Raw genomic sequence first — 13,999 nt, 5'->3', positions numbered from 1 at the left:
TCTAAGTGGCTGACTTTGGGTGCACCAACCTGTCTGGATGACTTTACTTCCACAATAATAGGTGGCTGTAGGTAAATGACCCAGACTTTCTGTCAGTAATCTGCCTAGGCCTTGTCTGGGTTTGGATAAATAATGAATGCCTTTAAGGAAGAACATGACAGATATTTTGATGTGGTGTAGAGGGGGCTGCAGCGAGGCTGGAGTATGCAAGAAGAGTAGCAATACACTGAGGAAAATAGCTATGTATGCATCTGCCACTGAGAAAAGGTCCTACCAGAACAAGATAAACAGCTTTCTGAGCTCAGTCAGCTGCACCACCTGGACTAGTTTATATAATGAAGATTACATGTCATCTTCATAAACCACTACTCCTCAGAAAAAAGTATTTATATCCAGGATGTTCCAAGGGACTTGTTTTGAAATTTGTCATACCTATAACAATTGAAACACCTTTCATGATCTGTGTTTGCAAACAAAACATCTGATTTGTGATTGAGTTAAAGGCGTTAGTTAAATCAAACCCAAATGTCATCTTTACATTTGTTTTTCTGTAAATTGTAAAACCAATTTTAGTCTCATTAAGATGAATTATCATATTACTAGAATAAAATCAGAGTTAATGTTACTACTCAAACATATTTTCATGCTCCTGAGCTGTCACTATTGGCCGTATAGTGGCATATAACTGAAAACATTTGGTTTGACTATATACAGTTCTTGGTCACTTTTTCCACAAACAGAGGCAGTGGGCTTAGAGTAACTCTGTAACAGTCAGTTGAGTAGGACAGCAACCTAACCTAACCAGGATGGCAGCCTCCAGCTCTGGGAAGAAAGCAGATGTTATGGAAAATACGAGCAGGTACCTACATGACAGATACAAGCCTTTGTAGCACCTTAAAGCTTTCTACTGACGACAAGTCTTAGCTGCCTTTGTAAATTACTGTGGTGCCTCTCAGGTGACACTCTGTCTGGAACCACTGGCTTGGTCAACTTGTTGTTAAAATGGATTGGAGCACATCAGGCAAGTGGCCATAAAAGAACTGCTAGGATACCTTGTCCCTGCTTCTACAGCTGTTTCTGTATAAAGAAAAGGTACAGCTGTGACCTGCACTAAGGAGTTCAGTCAAGCGTGTTCTGAAAAGTCTAGACAAACATTGACACCTGCAAGGAGATAAAGTAGATAGTGTTGGTAACAGAATCAAGGTGAGGGAGATTTGCTCCCTGTTTCTTTCAGAGATGTCATCCAAAGACTTGTTTGTGAAGAGTCTGAACAACACGGTGTGCATCATGGGCTTACTCATCCAGCAGCATGTTGCTGTGCATGTTCAGCACAGCACCCACCTGGCGTTCATGCTGCAGCATTTTATCAATTAGCGATTGATGATCATAGGTGACTTCTGATACAAGTGGTATGTAAGTTCTCTCCTTTTTATTTTTTCCCTCTAGGCAGGAAGATCCACCGAGACCTTTTTTGCTGCACTCGTGCTTGAGGAGCTCTGATGAAGAAGTAAGATTTCTGCAAAAATGTTCTCAAGTTCTGGTGTATTGTCTCCTACCCTCAAAGGATGTCCAGTCTGTCAGCTTGCGCATAGTCCTTGCAGAAATACTTGCAACAAAAGGTAGATCAAAGATAAGAGATGATTAACCATTTGTACATGTGCAGTAGTAGCAATTACAAAGTTTGTAATGTATAAGTCTTGATGCTCTGCTTTTATATTCTGAAATTTAATTTCTGTGATAGCCAGTAAGACACTATATTCACAAAATCAAGCATATATGTACTTAACTCTCATGATCTGATGCCAGCTGTTTATCACATTTCAGGATAAAACACAATTTGTCCTTTCTTATTCTGTTTTTTCATAAAGGAATAATTTGAAGCTTTCCTTGGCATTATTTATAGTGATTATATGAATAATTCTGGCTTTTTATATTACATTCAGATGAGTAACCACATCCTTAAATCTGTGGATCCTATAACTGAATCATTATATTATATTTAATTCATTATTTTACACTTTGATTTATGCAGTGTAGTTTTTTTAAATTGAGGGATTTCTATTTTGCTTTTATCAGCTACACTTTTTATAAATACAGTACGCATTTTTTTGTCACCGTCAAATTCAGAAATTATGAAGTCCCAAGTATATTGCACAATTCAGTTTACTTTCATTTATACTGGCTAGTGTTGTAGCCAGAACACACAGCATAAAGAATGAAAACACTTGGAATTTTCCAACTAGAGCTTAGCTTTGTCAATATACCTTAATTTCTGTAATAGAATAACCAGTTTTATCAAGAAAGTATCTGCAATCTCAAATGCACTGTGTGGTCCAGAAGGCTGGTTCTGGATTTTTGATGTTTATAAACTTGGATATTTATTTTTGCCTTTTATCTTCAGTTTTTGTTTGCAAGACAGAAGATATTCTTCAACATAAGGATTTTGTTTTAAAATATTTTTTCTCTCCAGTACTGAAACCAGTGGTGGAACTGCTGAGTGATCCAGATTACATTAACCGAATGCTACTCAGCCAGCTGGAGTACAGAGAACAGATGAATGAGCATCAGAAGAAAGACTACACATATGCTCCTTCTTATGAGGAGTTCATCAAGCTCATTAACAGCAGCTCTGATGTTGAGTTCCTGAAACAACTGAGGTATTTAATGTTTCACTGTAGCTCATTCAAAACTAAACATGCTTCTTTTCCAGCCCATTACTTAGACTTGAATGAATTGTGATTTTTCTTTTTAAATTTAATTTTAGATTTCTTTTTGTTTGGCAAAGCAGAGATAGTAAGGATGATAAGCTACAACATTTGTTAGATCTCTAATGTAATCAGCATTTTAGCTCAGTGGCAGAAAATGCATAAAAATTCTGCTTAGTAGTATACTGGAGATTGTACTGTTGAAAGGGATAAATGTTTGAAATGTATGAAAGGCATACTGAACTCTTCTTTGCAACTTCCCTCTGTGGAATTAGATTAAATATCTTGAATTTCCATTCGTGTGGATGGTTTTCTCCTCATTATCTTTATGAATTACGACTGGCCAGGGTGGTCTGGTGACTGTGAGCTATAGTGATCTTAGGGACACTGAGCATCCAGAACAGCTTGCTGTGATTCTATGGCATGGAAAGAAGGGGTTTGAGTTTCCAGCACATTATACCCACTGGATGAGAGGTTTTCCTGGACTATTGCAGGGAGGTGTTTCCCAATTGCATCCTTCTTAACCATGCCAATGAACTCTACGGAGCTTGTTAAAAACAGAAAAAACATCACTGAGCTCCTACATATCACAAGTTTGTTTGATGGATGTTTGCCTGTTTTCTAATGCAAGTAGCATCTGCACCCTTTCATACTAATTTCACTCCCTGTCTCATCTCTTTCCTTGTATCTCTCTCTCTTAAGATGGGATATTGCCTGCATCTCAAGCTTGCTTGCCCGAGAATCAGTTGTTTATGCTTGCCTTATCTTTACAGCTGTTTCTTCCCTGATTTCTGATTTATGTGAAAGGATAAGGAACAACTGACTGGGAAGTGGAGAACAGAGATAACTGCTGTTATAGAATCTCCATAGATGTCCTTGAGTTAGTTTTGTTAAGCAGAGCAAAGCTTTGGAGGACCCCTGAAACCATTTCTGGAGTGTTTGTCCTAAGCTCTTACCACCAGAACTGGTAGTTTTTCCCCTTCCCAACTCCCACTGTTGCTGCAGGCCAGCTTTTTCTCTTTCCAAATGGCTACAGAAACATCTGAAATACACGTGCATTTTGATGACTTTTGGTGAATTCCATGTCATCTCTTGTGACCCTGTACTTCTGTTAGGCTCGGCCTGATCAGGCCAAGAGATGACTTACTGGGATGGAGTGTGCGGGCTGCACGAATAACGTCATCCTTTCTCTGGTGCTTGTCTTTGATTCTGAAACCACTTGCATTTCTGGGATAGGAAAATACATTTAGGTGATGGTGAAATGATTCTGTTGCTTGGCTACTTATTGTTCATCTGCTGTAAAATTTGCTTTTTGCTCTAGGACAGTGCGCCTTTACTGAGAGCAGAAATTAGTCTATATTAGACTCTGCCTAAAACCTAATTGATGTATTTATTAGCATAATCACACTAATGGATCTGTTTGTTTCAAAAGAAATCAAACTATTATGTTGTTGTTGTTGTTCAAGCACATTAATGCTCAGTGTGTTCTCTCTTTAGCTCATAGGTCACTTTAAATTGTGTTCTTTAATACCAGAGAGCAGATCTGCTCTATGAAATAATGTGGTTTTGGCTGCACCTAGGTTTTTCCTTTCTAGTCCATGAAGTCCAACTGCCATAATCTTGAAATGTGTTCCTCTACACCCTACAAAATGTTGGTAGTCTAACCTGATCAGTATTTTAATGGAAAATGTCTGAGAAAATGTACCTTCTTTTTTAAGATAAATAGTATCTGATTTTGGAGGCCTTCCTCTGGGATAGTGGTTAAAGAGCATTTTCTGTGGGAGGAAGCATTCCCATTCTCTTTGTCCTCTAGAACTGTGGGAGCACCCAGAGCAAGATGGGCCAAATTTGTGTAGTCTGTTTGGCAAAGCTTTCATGATTAACCAGTGAAAGCTTGTAGATTTGCATTAACAAACCAAACAGTGGTCCCTATATGGATTGAAAACCAAACAAAACCAGGTGGTACTTAGCTGTAATTCACAACAGTAAACCACAGGGCCAATCTATAAAGGAGTTAAATAGGAAGAAACTAATAAGCTGTTGTGCACTTAGCCCTGATAAGCACAGTATGAGTCTGTTGGAGTGATGGGAATGGGGCAAATGTTTCCCATTCTCTTACAATAAATTAATGACATGTTTTACTTAAACAAGAGTTTTCCAGTTAGATGCTATTCTGAGTAATTATGCTCATCAAGAATTCCTGTTCTTGGTTTTATTTGGAAATAATTTTTCAGTGTCTGTTCTAAGCCAGTACATAACATTCATGAATTATAAGCCTCCTCTCGTTACTTATAATGTTGTCACATAACGTCTTGGTAAAGAACACATACAGGCAGTAGCAATTTTCACTGTAGGCTTAGCTTTGAGGGAAACTTATCCTAAGGCACAACAGTTGCTGGGAACTCATTATTTTGTATTAAACATTCCTGTCGTGCTTATCTTTGCAGATTGCTTATTTGTTTAATAAAATAAAGATAAAATACCTTGCTAAGTTCAAGGGGCTGTGAGACACTGAAACATTTCCTCAGGCTCTTGACTGGCCACAGCCAAGAAGGCAGGGTGCTGGGTGCCTCTTGATGCATGCACGTGAGAGTACAGGAGGGAGGGCTGCCAAGACATCCTTCCAGACTGATTTCATTAACAGAGTTTTGCTAGGCTTTCTTGTGGTTATAGCCAGGTATTGATGGTGGGGAAGACAGGGAAAACCTCTGGCTGGTTCAGTGGAAACCTGTGGGTGAAAGGTGTGTTGCTCACACACAGGAATTCAGAAAAGAGAGGGAGGCTGTGTGGGTTTCCTTGTAAGCAAGTGTAAAGCTCTTTGCTGTGCAAATAGCTCTCCCTGAAAGGATAATAATGGTGCTGGGACTTTCTAAATCTTATTTCTCTGCTAGCTTAGAAAGCACTACCTTAAGAAGAAATATGGTATTGATTTTCTGCACTGCTTTTATGGATTTTATTTTTGGAATGCATTTGAATGATGCAGTAACTACTTAATATTATTTTTGGAGAGCTTTAGGATTCATAATTTGTTTGTGTCTATGTGATCCACTAACATTTAGTCGCTTAATCTCTTGGAACATAATTATTGTTTTTTGTGGAAATACCCTTTTAATTTTTGTAAGGAAATTGGGGGAGCTCATATTTTCATAAAAAGGAATTTGCTGATTTCTAGGGAGCTGTTTTGGGTTTTTTTGTTTTCCTATCATACCTTTACCCTTTTAAAGGTTGAATTTATCGGGGGGAATGGGGTGAGAACAACAAACCAGCAAAGTTTTCACAGGAGGGACTATTGTATGGTTATACACAAATGTCCTTCAAACCCACCCTTTCTAATGTTTCATTTCTTTGATGTTTGTCATGACGGGAGACAGACATTAATTCTTGTATTACCAAATTTTCATGTAGAGTGTTGTCCCTATGTCTTTCAAGAAGAAAAAGTTAAACAGTGAAATTTCACCTTAATTTCCCCTCAGACTGAAGTTAGCATGGATTAATTGGAATTCTACTACAAATAAGGAAGGAAAAATTAATTCTTTTACATCAGATGTGAAACATGTACTTTCTCTGTGAGGAGAAGACTAAAGATAAAAGACATTGAATTAAAAACATAGTTGAGAACAAATAGTAGTAAGGAAATAAACTGGTGGATAGTTTTAATTCTGCTCTCAGGATCAGTATTGTATTTATTCTGATATTTATTGTTACAGGAGCAAAAAGTTGCAGCACATGGTAAGGAAGACCATTGCTACTGGTTCTGTATCATATTTTACCTAAGAAATGAGAGAAGTGCATGAATAGAACAGAGAAGAGGAAGAAGGAAGTAATATGAATGTGAGACCATGAAGGGTCCAGTTTATCAAGTACAGTCACCTTCTTAAAATTAAATTAATACATCACATTTAAAATGTCCTTGGATGTTTGCTCGTCTGCACCACGGACTATGTAGCAACTAGAATATTTGGAACAGAGTTATAGGGAGAAAAGGGTCATGGTTTGGCAATGTAGCAAGGGTGTGTTTCTTGGTGCAGTGTTGTACAGCACTCCCATTGAGTAACTTCAGCAGGAGCCCAGTGCTTGGGAGGAACAGACTAAATAATATCTTTGAGCATGTAACTCCAAGCATCTCCCATATTAGAGTAATAGAAAGAGCAGGAAAAAAGAAATGCTGTGTTTAGTGTTAGTAATAAAAACACGTGAAACCATGAGAGTGAACAAATGGGAGTAAATCTGGAAGGAAAAAATTGCAAGGTAAGTGGGAACTACCTTCCTTGTGGAATTGGTTGTCTGTACCTTGTTTGATAAATTTGTGATTTCACAGTTAGCCTGCAACACCTGAGCGAGGTGAATGAGTGTCATTTGCAGTGAGTGGCATTTACAGATCACATAATCAATGCATCAAAAGTCTAACTGAACTGCCCTAAATAATTTGGGAAGTCTTTGAGTGTGTGGGGCTTCCTATGCACCACACCACCACCCTTACTATGGGGCTCTTCTTCTTCTGATGGACTGGGCAAGAGCTCTGGTGGTGGGCGGAAACAATCAAAATACAGTAATGGCAAAAGTAAGTAATGTTACAAAAATTACAGGTTTTCAAACAGGTTTTCAGGATTCAATTTGATAACTGAAGAATTTGCTGCAGAAAAAAATCTGGAAATGTAGTTGTGAGTGTATGCTGTGTGTATAAAACTGTGTATACAAAGAGCCAGAGACAATCAAAATCCTAAAAGAATTATAAGAAAAATGGGGGGAATTGAGTGATGGTGAGAAAAGTTTACATGAAAGAAGGTAAATATGTTTTAAGGATCACATGTTCTTTCTTAAATGGAGAATAAGTCATCACAGAAATAGCTTTTCCAGGAGGCTTCAGCTTTCATCTAAGAGTTAGATAGCAAATTCACTGGAATGCTTGCTTTCTTACCAGTATCAGTAGCTACCAAAGTAAGTGCATTGAAAGGAGTGTTATGACCACGACTTTGACATTTATGAAAGACTTAACTGACAGTCAATTTCTTTGCTGAGTGCATAGTATTTGTTAGTTACAAAATTAGTTTTACTTAAAATTCAGTTTGCTAGCTGCATTAGCTGTCTGCTATTGTTTAATGTAGTTTTAGACTATAAACATGTTTTAATTATTTCTGGAGTGTAGTAATTTGATGTTTTATGTATTTTAGTGTAATTTGTTTCTTCTACAAATTTATATATGCTCCATTTTGAGTGGATTAGCTTGGAAGAACCTTACAGACACCTCTATTCTTTTAAACTGAATGACCATCCTGGTTTCCTAAAGGAAAACTTATATTTAATGTTTAGAGTGTGACTTTATATTGTGTTAACTGAATATTACCTGACTGTGCAATGCCATCAGTTGAGAGAAGAGTGCAGTGTTATTGTTAGTTGAATGTCTCCTTTTTGTTACAAGACAATCTGTTTCAACTGCTTCTTAGGTTGCAGGTATACTGCGAGATGAATCTGTTTCTAGGTGAAGAGGAAGTAGAAGTATTTGATTTTTATTAATTCTTAAGTGTGCTGTATGAAGAACACATTGTAAAAAATAATACCATGTTTTTTTCTTCTCCCCTCTCTCTTCACCCTTATTCCCTACTGTTTTTAAAATTAGGTATCAAATTGTAGTGGAAATAGTTCAGGCAACCACAATCAGCAATATTCCCCAAGTGAAGAGACAGAAAGGTAAGATTCCATTTTTAAGTCACATCTGTTGTTTTAGTTTTGAAAAGCTGTTTGAACTCCTGCCATACATATGCAATCAGTGTGTGTGGGTTTTTTAGACAGATTTTAGGAATGCTATGCCTTTAGTATTTTGCTTGTGCTTCATTTGTCTGAATCTTCCAGAAGCTCACATGGTATGATTATCCCCCCACCCTATCTTCATCTAAGCTGATGGATCATGAGAAGGTCATATCTATGATAAATTTATTTCCAGAACTTGCTGCGACTGGGTTTTCTGACATTACAAATTCATATGCTGAGAATCATATATCCACTTTTGTTTTAATCCAATTTGTTCTTCAAGATCTCAGTCTGTTCTCTTCAAAACACAGAGGAAGGAATGATACAGCATAATTTGTCAGTCAGACTATTTTGACTCTTCAGTGTATTATATTTTTCAGTTGCAATAAAGAGTCCTCTTAAATATTTCTGCGATGATTTGGTAATGGCTGCCTTTTTAAAAGCAGTGCATATTACAGTTGTACTTATTTATTACATGTACTACTTTTTATGGCTCTCAAAATACATAAAATCTAAGGTCAGGAGATGATCTTAATGGAAAAATTACTGACCAAATCATTGCTTAGGGAGGTATACTTCAGTTGTATCAATGTATAATAAAAAGGCAATAGGTAGTAAAATAATTTCTTTATAAATACATCTATAAGATTTTAGGTTCTCATGTAATCTTTGTCTCTCTCTAGGTTAAAAAAATTACTTTTCTAGTTCCTTGTATCAGAAAGGAAAACTTTAAAAAGTATATGCAAGTGTAATGAAAAATGCAGAAACAGAAAATGAATATGCCGTGTGGTGGGGAAATTTTTGGCAATCTGAAGAGCTTGAGGTCCATGATCAAGTTTCAGAAAGTGTAAGGTTGTCAACACCAATAATGCTTTTTGTTTACACTCTAAAATAGAGCTAAATGTGCATTCCAGTAGAATATGTTGCTTGTATTAAACCAAGATTAAAGGAAAGGAAGGCATTGGTTTTTATTCAGTGTACATTATAGAAATAGATATTAATATTTTTCACATGAAAGTAATTGAAGGGAAAGTCTGTTTCATAAAGTAATACAATGAGAACAATTTTCAGAGTTAAATTCTGAAAACATCATGAAAAATCAAATCTTGCTAAGCCTGTATTTCCATTTGTGCTACCACTGGTCTTTTTGAGACAATAATTGATTTGGGGAATATTTTTATACAGTTTATGTTCCTACAATTAATTATTTATTAATTAGTTCCCCTCTCTCTCACTTGACTTTATCTGTTTAAATATCTAGTGTTCTAAATCCTGAACAGAATATGTTTTTAAAGCTATGATTATCTGGTACAGCAGAACAGATACAAATATATTATAGAGCTGGTGGTATGTGGTAAGGTTGATTCTGCATTTTTTTGGCTCTTGATTTCTAACTGTACTAAAAAAAACCTAAAAAATTTCACTAGCTGGTGCATTGAAGCTTTGTATTATAATATAGACTTTTTATTTTTGGTTTATGCCTCCGGTAACCTTAAATATAATTTAAAGGTTGATTATTACTGCTGACTCTGTTAGCCATTGGGGCTAACCCTTTTGTTTATTAAATAGCCACTGGTTGTACACATTGTCTAAAGAAGGTGATGTTTTCTTGCTTGAACATTTGAAACAGTATGTCCAGCAGAGGCATGCAAATACAATCTTTTTATAGTTCACACAAATTTAATTTTAAATTTCAATTATTCCACTCTAGTTTTCATCTACCAAAATCTTTCACACTCTATGTATGTACAATAAACTCTTAAGAGAACTATCAAAACTGTAGAGGGCTAAAATATAGTTCTGAACACTGTTTTTTGCCTTATTTTTCCTAAAGGAGGTTGGAGGCATTTTTACCTAATGTGATAATGAATCTAATATGTTCCTGGATTTTAAAAAGAATATGGTAGAGGAAAAACTGTGGTGCCTTTCTTAAAACAAACAAAACCCAACAAAAAAACCCCAGCACTGCTCACTGCTAACACAAAAATTGTTGAAATCTTGTAGAACAGACCATCTTACTCGGCATCATGTTTTGATGTTTCCTTTTCTGGATGCTACAGGGTAATGCTACCCCTGGAGTTAATGGTGAATAACTAAATGTAAGCTTTATGCAAAATGAAAGTGTCTGCACAATCTCATTCTGTCTTTCTCTTTTTAATCTTTTCTCCCAGCAGGTGGTGCATACCTGCAGTGATGTGAGAGTGTGGCAGCTGGATGTGTATGACAGTCCCTTTTTTGCTGCTAAATGAGCTCTTGCCTTTTGTGTCAAGGGCATCTCTTATCTTTGCCCCCAACCTGGCAAGAGATAGTTTTACTGATAGCTATTTCCTTTTTCCTGTGGCAAAGCTGAGTCTTGAAAATGTAACTGCTTCTTTAGTGCCTGGGTGTTCAGCTGGCTGGCCAGCATTCTGTTGAGCCTGACATCCTCTCTCAAAGTGTAAGAGTACAGCAAGCGTAGATGGTACGTACTCGGATGTAGAATCATAGAGTGGTTTGGGTTGGAAGGGACCTTGAAAAATGCTCCAACCCCTGTGCAATGAACAGGTACATCTTCAACTAGAATGCTCAGAGTCTCATTCTCCTGACCTTGAATGTTTCCAGGGATGGGACATTCACCACCTCTCTGGGCAGCCTGTTCCAGTGTTTTGTCACCCTCACTGTGAAAGACACTTCTTTTATATAATCTAAATTGTCCCTCTTTTGGTGTAAAACCATTGCCCCATTTGCAACAGGCCTGCTAGAAGCCTGTCTCCATCTTTCTTACAGGCCTCTTTAAGTACTGAAGGGCTGCAGCTGGGTGTCCCCAAAGCCTTCCCATCTCCGGGCAGAGCAATCCCAGCTCTCTCAACCTTTCTTCTTGGGAGAGGTGTTCCATCCCTCTGATCATCTCTATGGCCCTCCTCTGGATCTGCTCCAGCAGGTCCATGTCTTTCCTGTGGTGAGGTTCCCAGTACTGGATGTGGTACTCAGCTGGGTTTCTGCATGAGAGCAGTCTCAGCCTCCATCATTTGGAAATATGGGAGCTTCCTGAGGCACTGTTTTGAATAGAAGATATAAACAAAAACCTGAGGAGCAGTTAGTGTAGCAGAGGTGGCCAAAACACTGCAGTAGTGAGTGCTTAGCTACTATTTATATTTTTCTTAGCAAAAAAAGCATTGTATAACCACATGACTCGCAATAAGTATTCCTGAACAGGATTGTGGGCTTGTACTGTTGGTTAAGGAGACATAATTAAGTCTCTAAAACTGTCCAAAAGTATTTATTTTTTCTAAAAAGGTTAGGTGTCTGTTATTAAAGGATGAATAGCCTGAGGACCAGATTTCAGACTGATGACTTCTTACAGGGGCTACAGTTACCTGACCTTTTTACTATTCTATTTGGTGATACCAAAGTAGGCATTTAATGTTGGTGCCTAGTAAGGTGGGAGAGGAAGTCTTGTTGCTCAGTAAGGACAGCATTCTTTACACTTTTTAACTAGTGCTGGTGCCACCTATTGGCAAAATATTTAGCTGTTAGGACTCTAATAAAATCAGAAAGTATTTTAAAGTACTACTAAACATCATTGTATTAAGTCCTCTGTAGTTAAAAAATGGCACGTTATGGGGTTCCTTTCTTTTCAGATTTCTATCACTTGAATCTTCTGGGTATGTGAGCATAAGAGAGCAAATAAAAACATGCAAAAGCATCTGATTCATGTTAAGCAGTAAGTTTTGCATTTGATTGTCTGAGTGAGTCAAAGGTCTAAAATGTTGAGATGCAAAGAAATGTGAGAGGTTTGCATTATGATGCCAGTTGTGGGTGGATGATAAAATTTCTGTGGCCAGGAGATTGCTTTTGGCCATTGCTAAAGTTGAATAAGAAATATAACACAGCATTATTGTTTTTAGAGGTGTAAATAGTTTATTTTGGAGCAGTGCAGGGCACTGTAAATAGAAGCTGTTACCATGCATTCTGACACTGCACTTCTCTAATTTACACTGGCAGAAAAGCACAGAATCTGATGTGTACTTTTATCTGCCTTACTTCACTTTTCCAACAGTGTCTTCCTGTGTATCTTCCAAAATGGTCATGATCACTCAAGCAGTGACTGTAGGAGGCAGCTTAGTTTTGATGGTAGTTTTGTTGTTTTTCTTTGTTTGCTTGATTTGTGTTTGGTTTTTCTTCCTGTTGGTATTTTCAGATGGTACTCCTCTCTACAGTCACATGTGCTATGGTTAAAAGATTTGCATCCTTCTACACCCTTAACTATAAACAACTCTCCTCATCTTACCTTTTGATACAGATTAATTCTAAATATTGAACCAATTAAATTTTAAGCTAAATTTTAAGTATTTTAGTTATTTGTTGGTTTTATTAGTATGAATGACAGATGATATACAAGTTCCTAGAAGCACTTAATTTTTGTAAAGAAAAGGTTTCAAAAACACCAATTGGGAAATAGCAACAAAAGTAAGTTGCTATAATGACTTGGTATTTGCTGTAACATGAATAGGAAGCTGCTTAAATACACTGGTTCTAATTTTAACAGGCACATTTTTGTTTCTTCTCATACTGATACTGTATTACAGGATCCTACCAGAATTTTAGCAAGGTTCTCTTTTACTATCTGCTCTTTAAAACAAACCCAAAAAAATGTGTGTACTTTGTCTTAGGGCAACACAGAGCAAGTCTCTCAACAGATTTCTTTTTTTTTTTAAGGATTTTTTGTAAAGGGATTTGTTTGATTTGCCTTTTCATTTTCTATGCCCTCCACCTTACACATGACTTCACAACATGGCTGGAAACCAGCCTTGGATGACTGGATGGGTCTGTTTTTCAGACACTACAGTGTAATCGACCCCGGGGCATCCCTGTTGAGAAAACTGCTCCTTTTCAAGCAGGGGTTGTGAGACAGATCGAATAAGCAGCCATTTCTCTGTGGAGAGATCTGCTGTGTTGCAGCAGAAGATTTCTCCTGCTGAGCCTTCCCACTGTGTGTCTAGATATTTGCTTCTATAAGCAAAGCTGACAAATGGCACAGAAACAGAACTGGCTGTGGGCAGGCCTCTCAGGTGCTGTGGTTCTGAAAGAAGCTTGAAGGTTCAGCTGTAAAAAGGGACATTAAAAAAAAAAAAGCTGGGGCTGCGGGCTAGCTTAGTTATCTTAGTTATGTGGGTTGTGATGTGTGGGTTTTGTCAAGATGATAATTTAAAGTAAAGTAAAATGGATACTTGTGTGTTCCAGCAGATTACAGATGCCATGTAACTTAATTTTGTCAAAACTGTATTAAGATTCCTCCCCCTGACCAGCATCCTCCACACAGGAATAAACATTCACACACAATTATTTTTGCACAGTTTTCTGGCAAGACTTAAAGAGCTGACATTGTGCCTGCACGTCATGCTCAAGCAGTAAGTGTGGAGGGAATCCATGTGGATGAGGGTAGAGGCTACAGAGTCTATGGTACATTTATTTGGTTTTATTTGTGATTTTCAAATCAGCTTTGTAGAGGAAGTTTTTCTTCCTATTCCTGAGAATCCTTTGTGTCTGCTAGTGATGGTAATGCA

The 13,999-nt window shown here is 37.3% G+C and overlaps 1 protein-coding gene across 1 annotated transcript in view; it reads left to right on the top strand.

The window, feature by feature from the left end:
* The window catches only part of SNX25 (sorting nexin 25), an 80,762-nt gene that overhangs the window by 30,507 nt on the left and 36,256 nt on the right, over positions 1 to 13,999 (top strand). The window contains exons 4-6 of the mRNA XM_021541976.3: positions 1,447 to 1,619; positions 2,471 to 2,657; positions 8,323 to 8,393. Of these exons, the coding sequence (XP_021397651.1) occupies positions 1,447 to 1,619; positions 2,471 to 2,657; positions 8,323 to 8,393 (431 nt within the window). The remainder of the gene's footprint in view (positions 1 to 1,446; positions 1,620 to 2,470; positions 2,658 to 8,322; positions 8,394 to 13,999) is intronic.

The sequence above is a fragment of the Lonchura striata genome, chromosome 4 (genome assembly GCF_046129695.1).
Source record: "Lonchura striata isolate bLonStr1 chromosome 4, bLonStr1.mat, whole genome shotgun sequence".
NCBI classification, from domain to species: Eukaryota; Metazoa; Chordata; class Aves; order Passeriformes; family Estrildidae; genus Lonchura; species Lonchura striata.
Note: the sequence above shows the minus strand (reverse complement) of the source record. Positions and strands in the feature narration are given on the sequence as shown.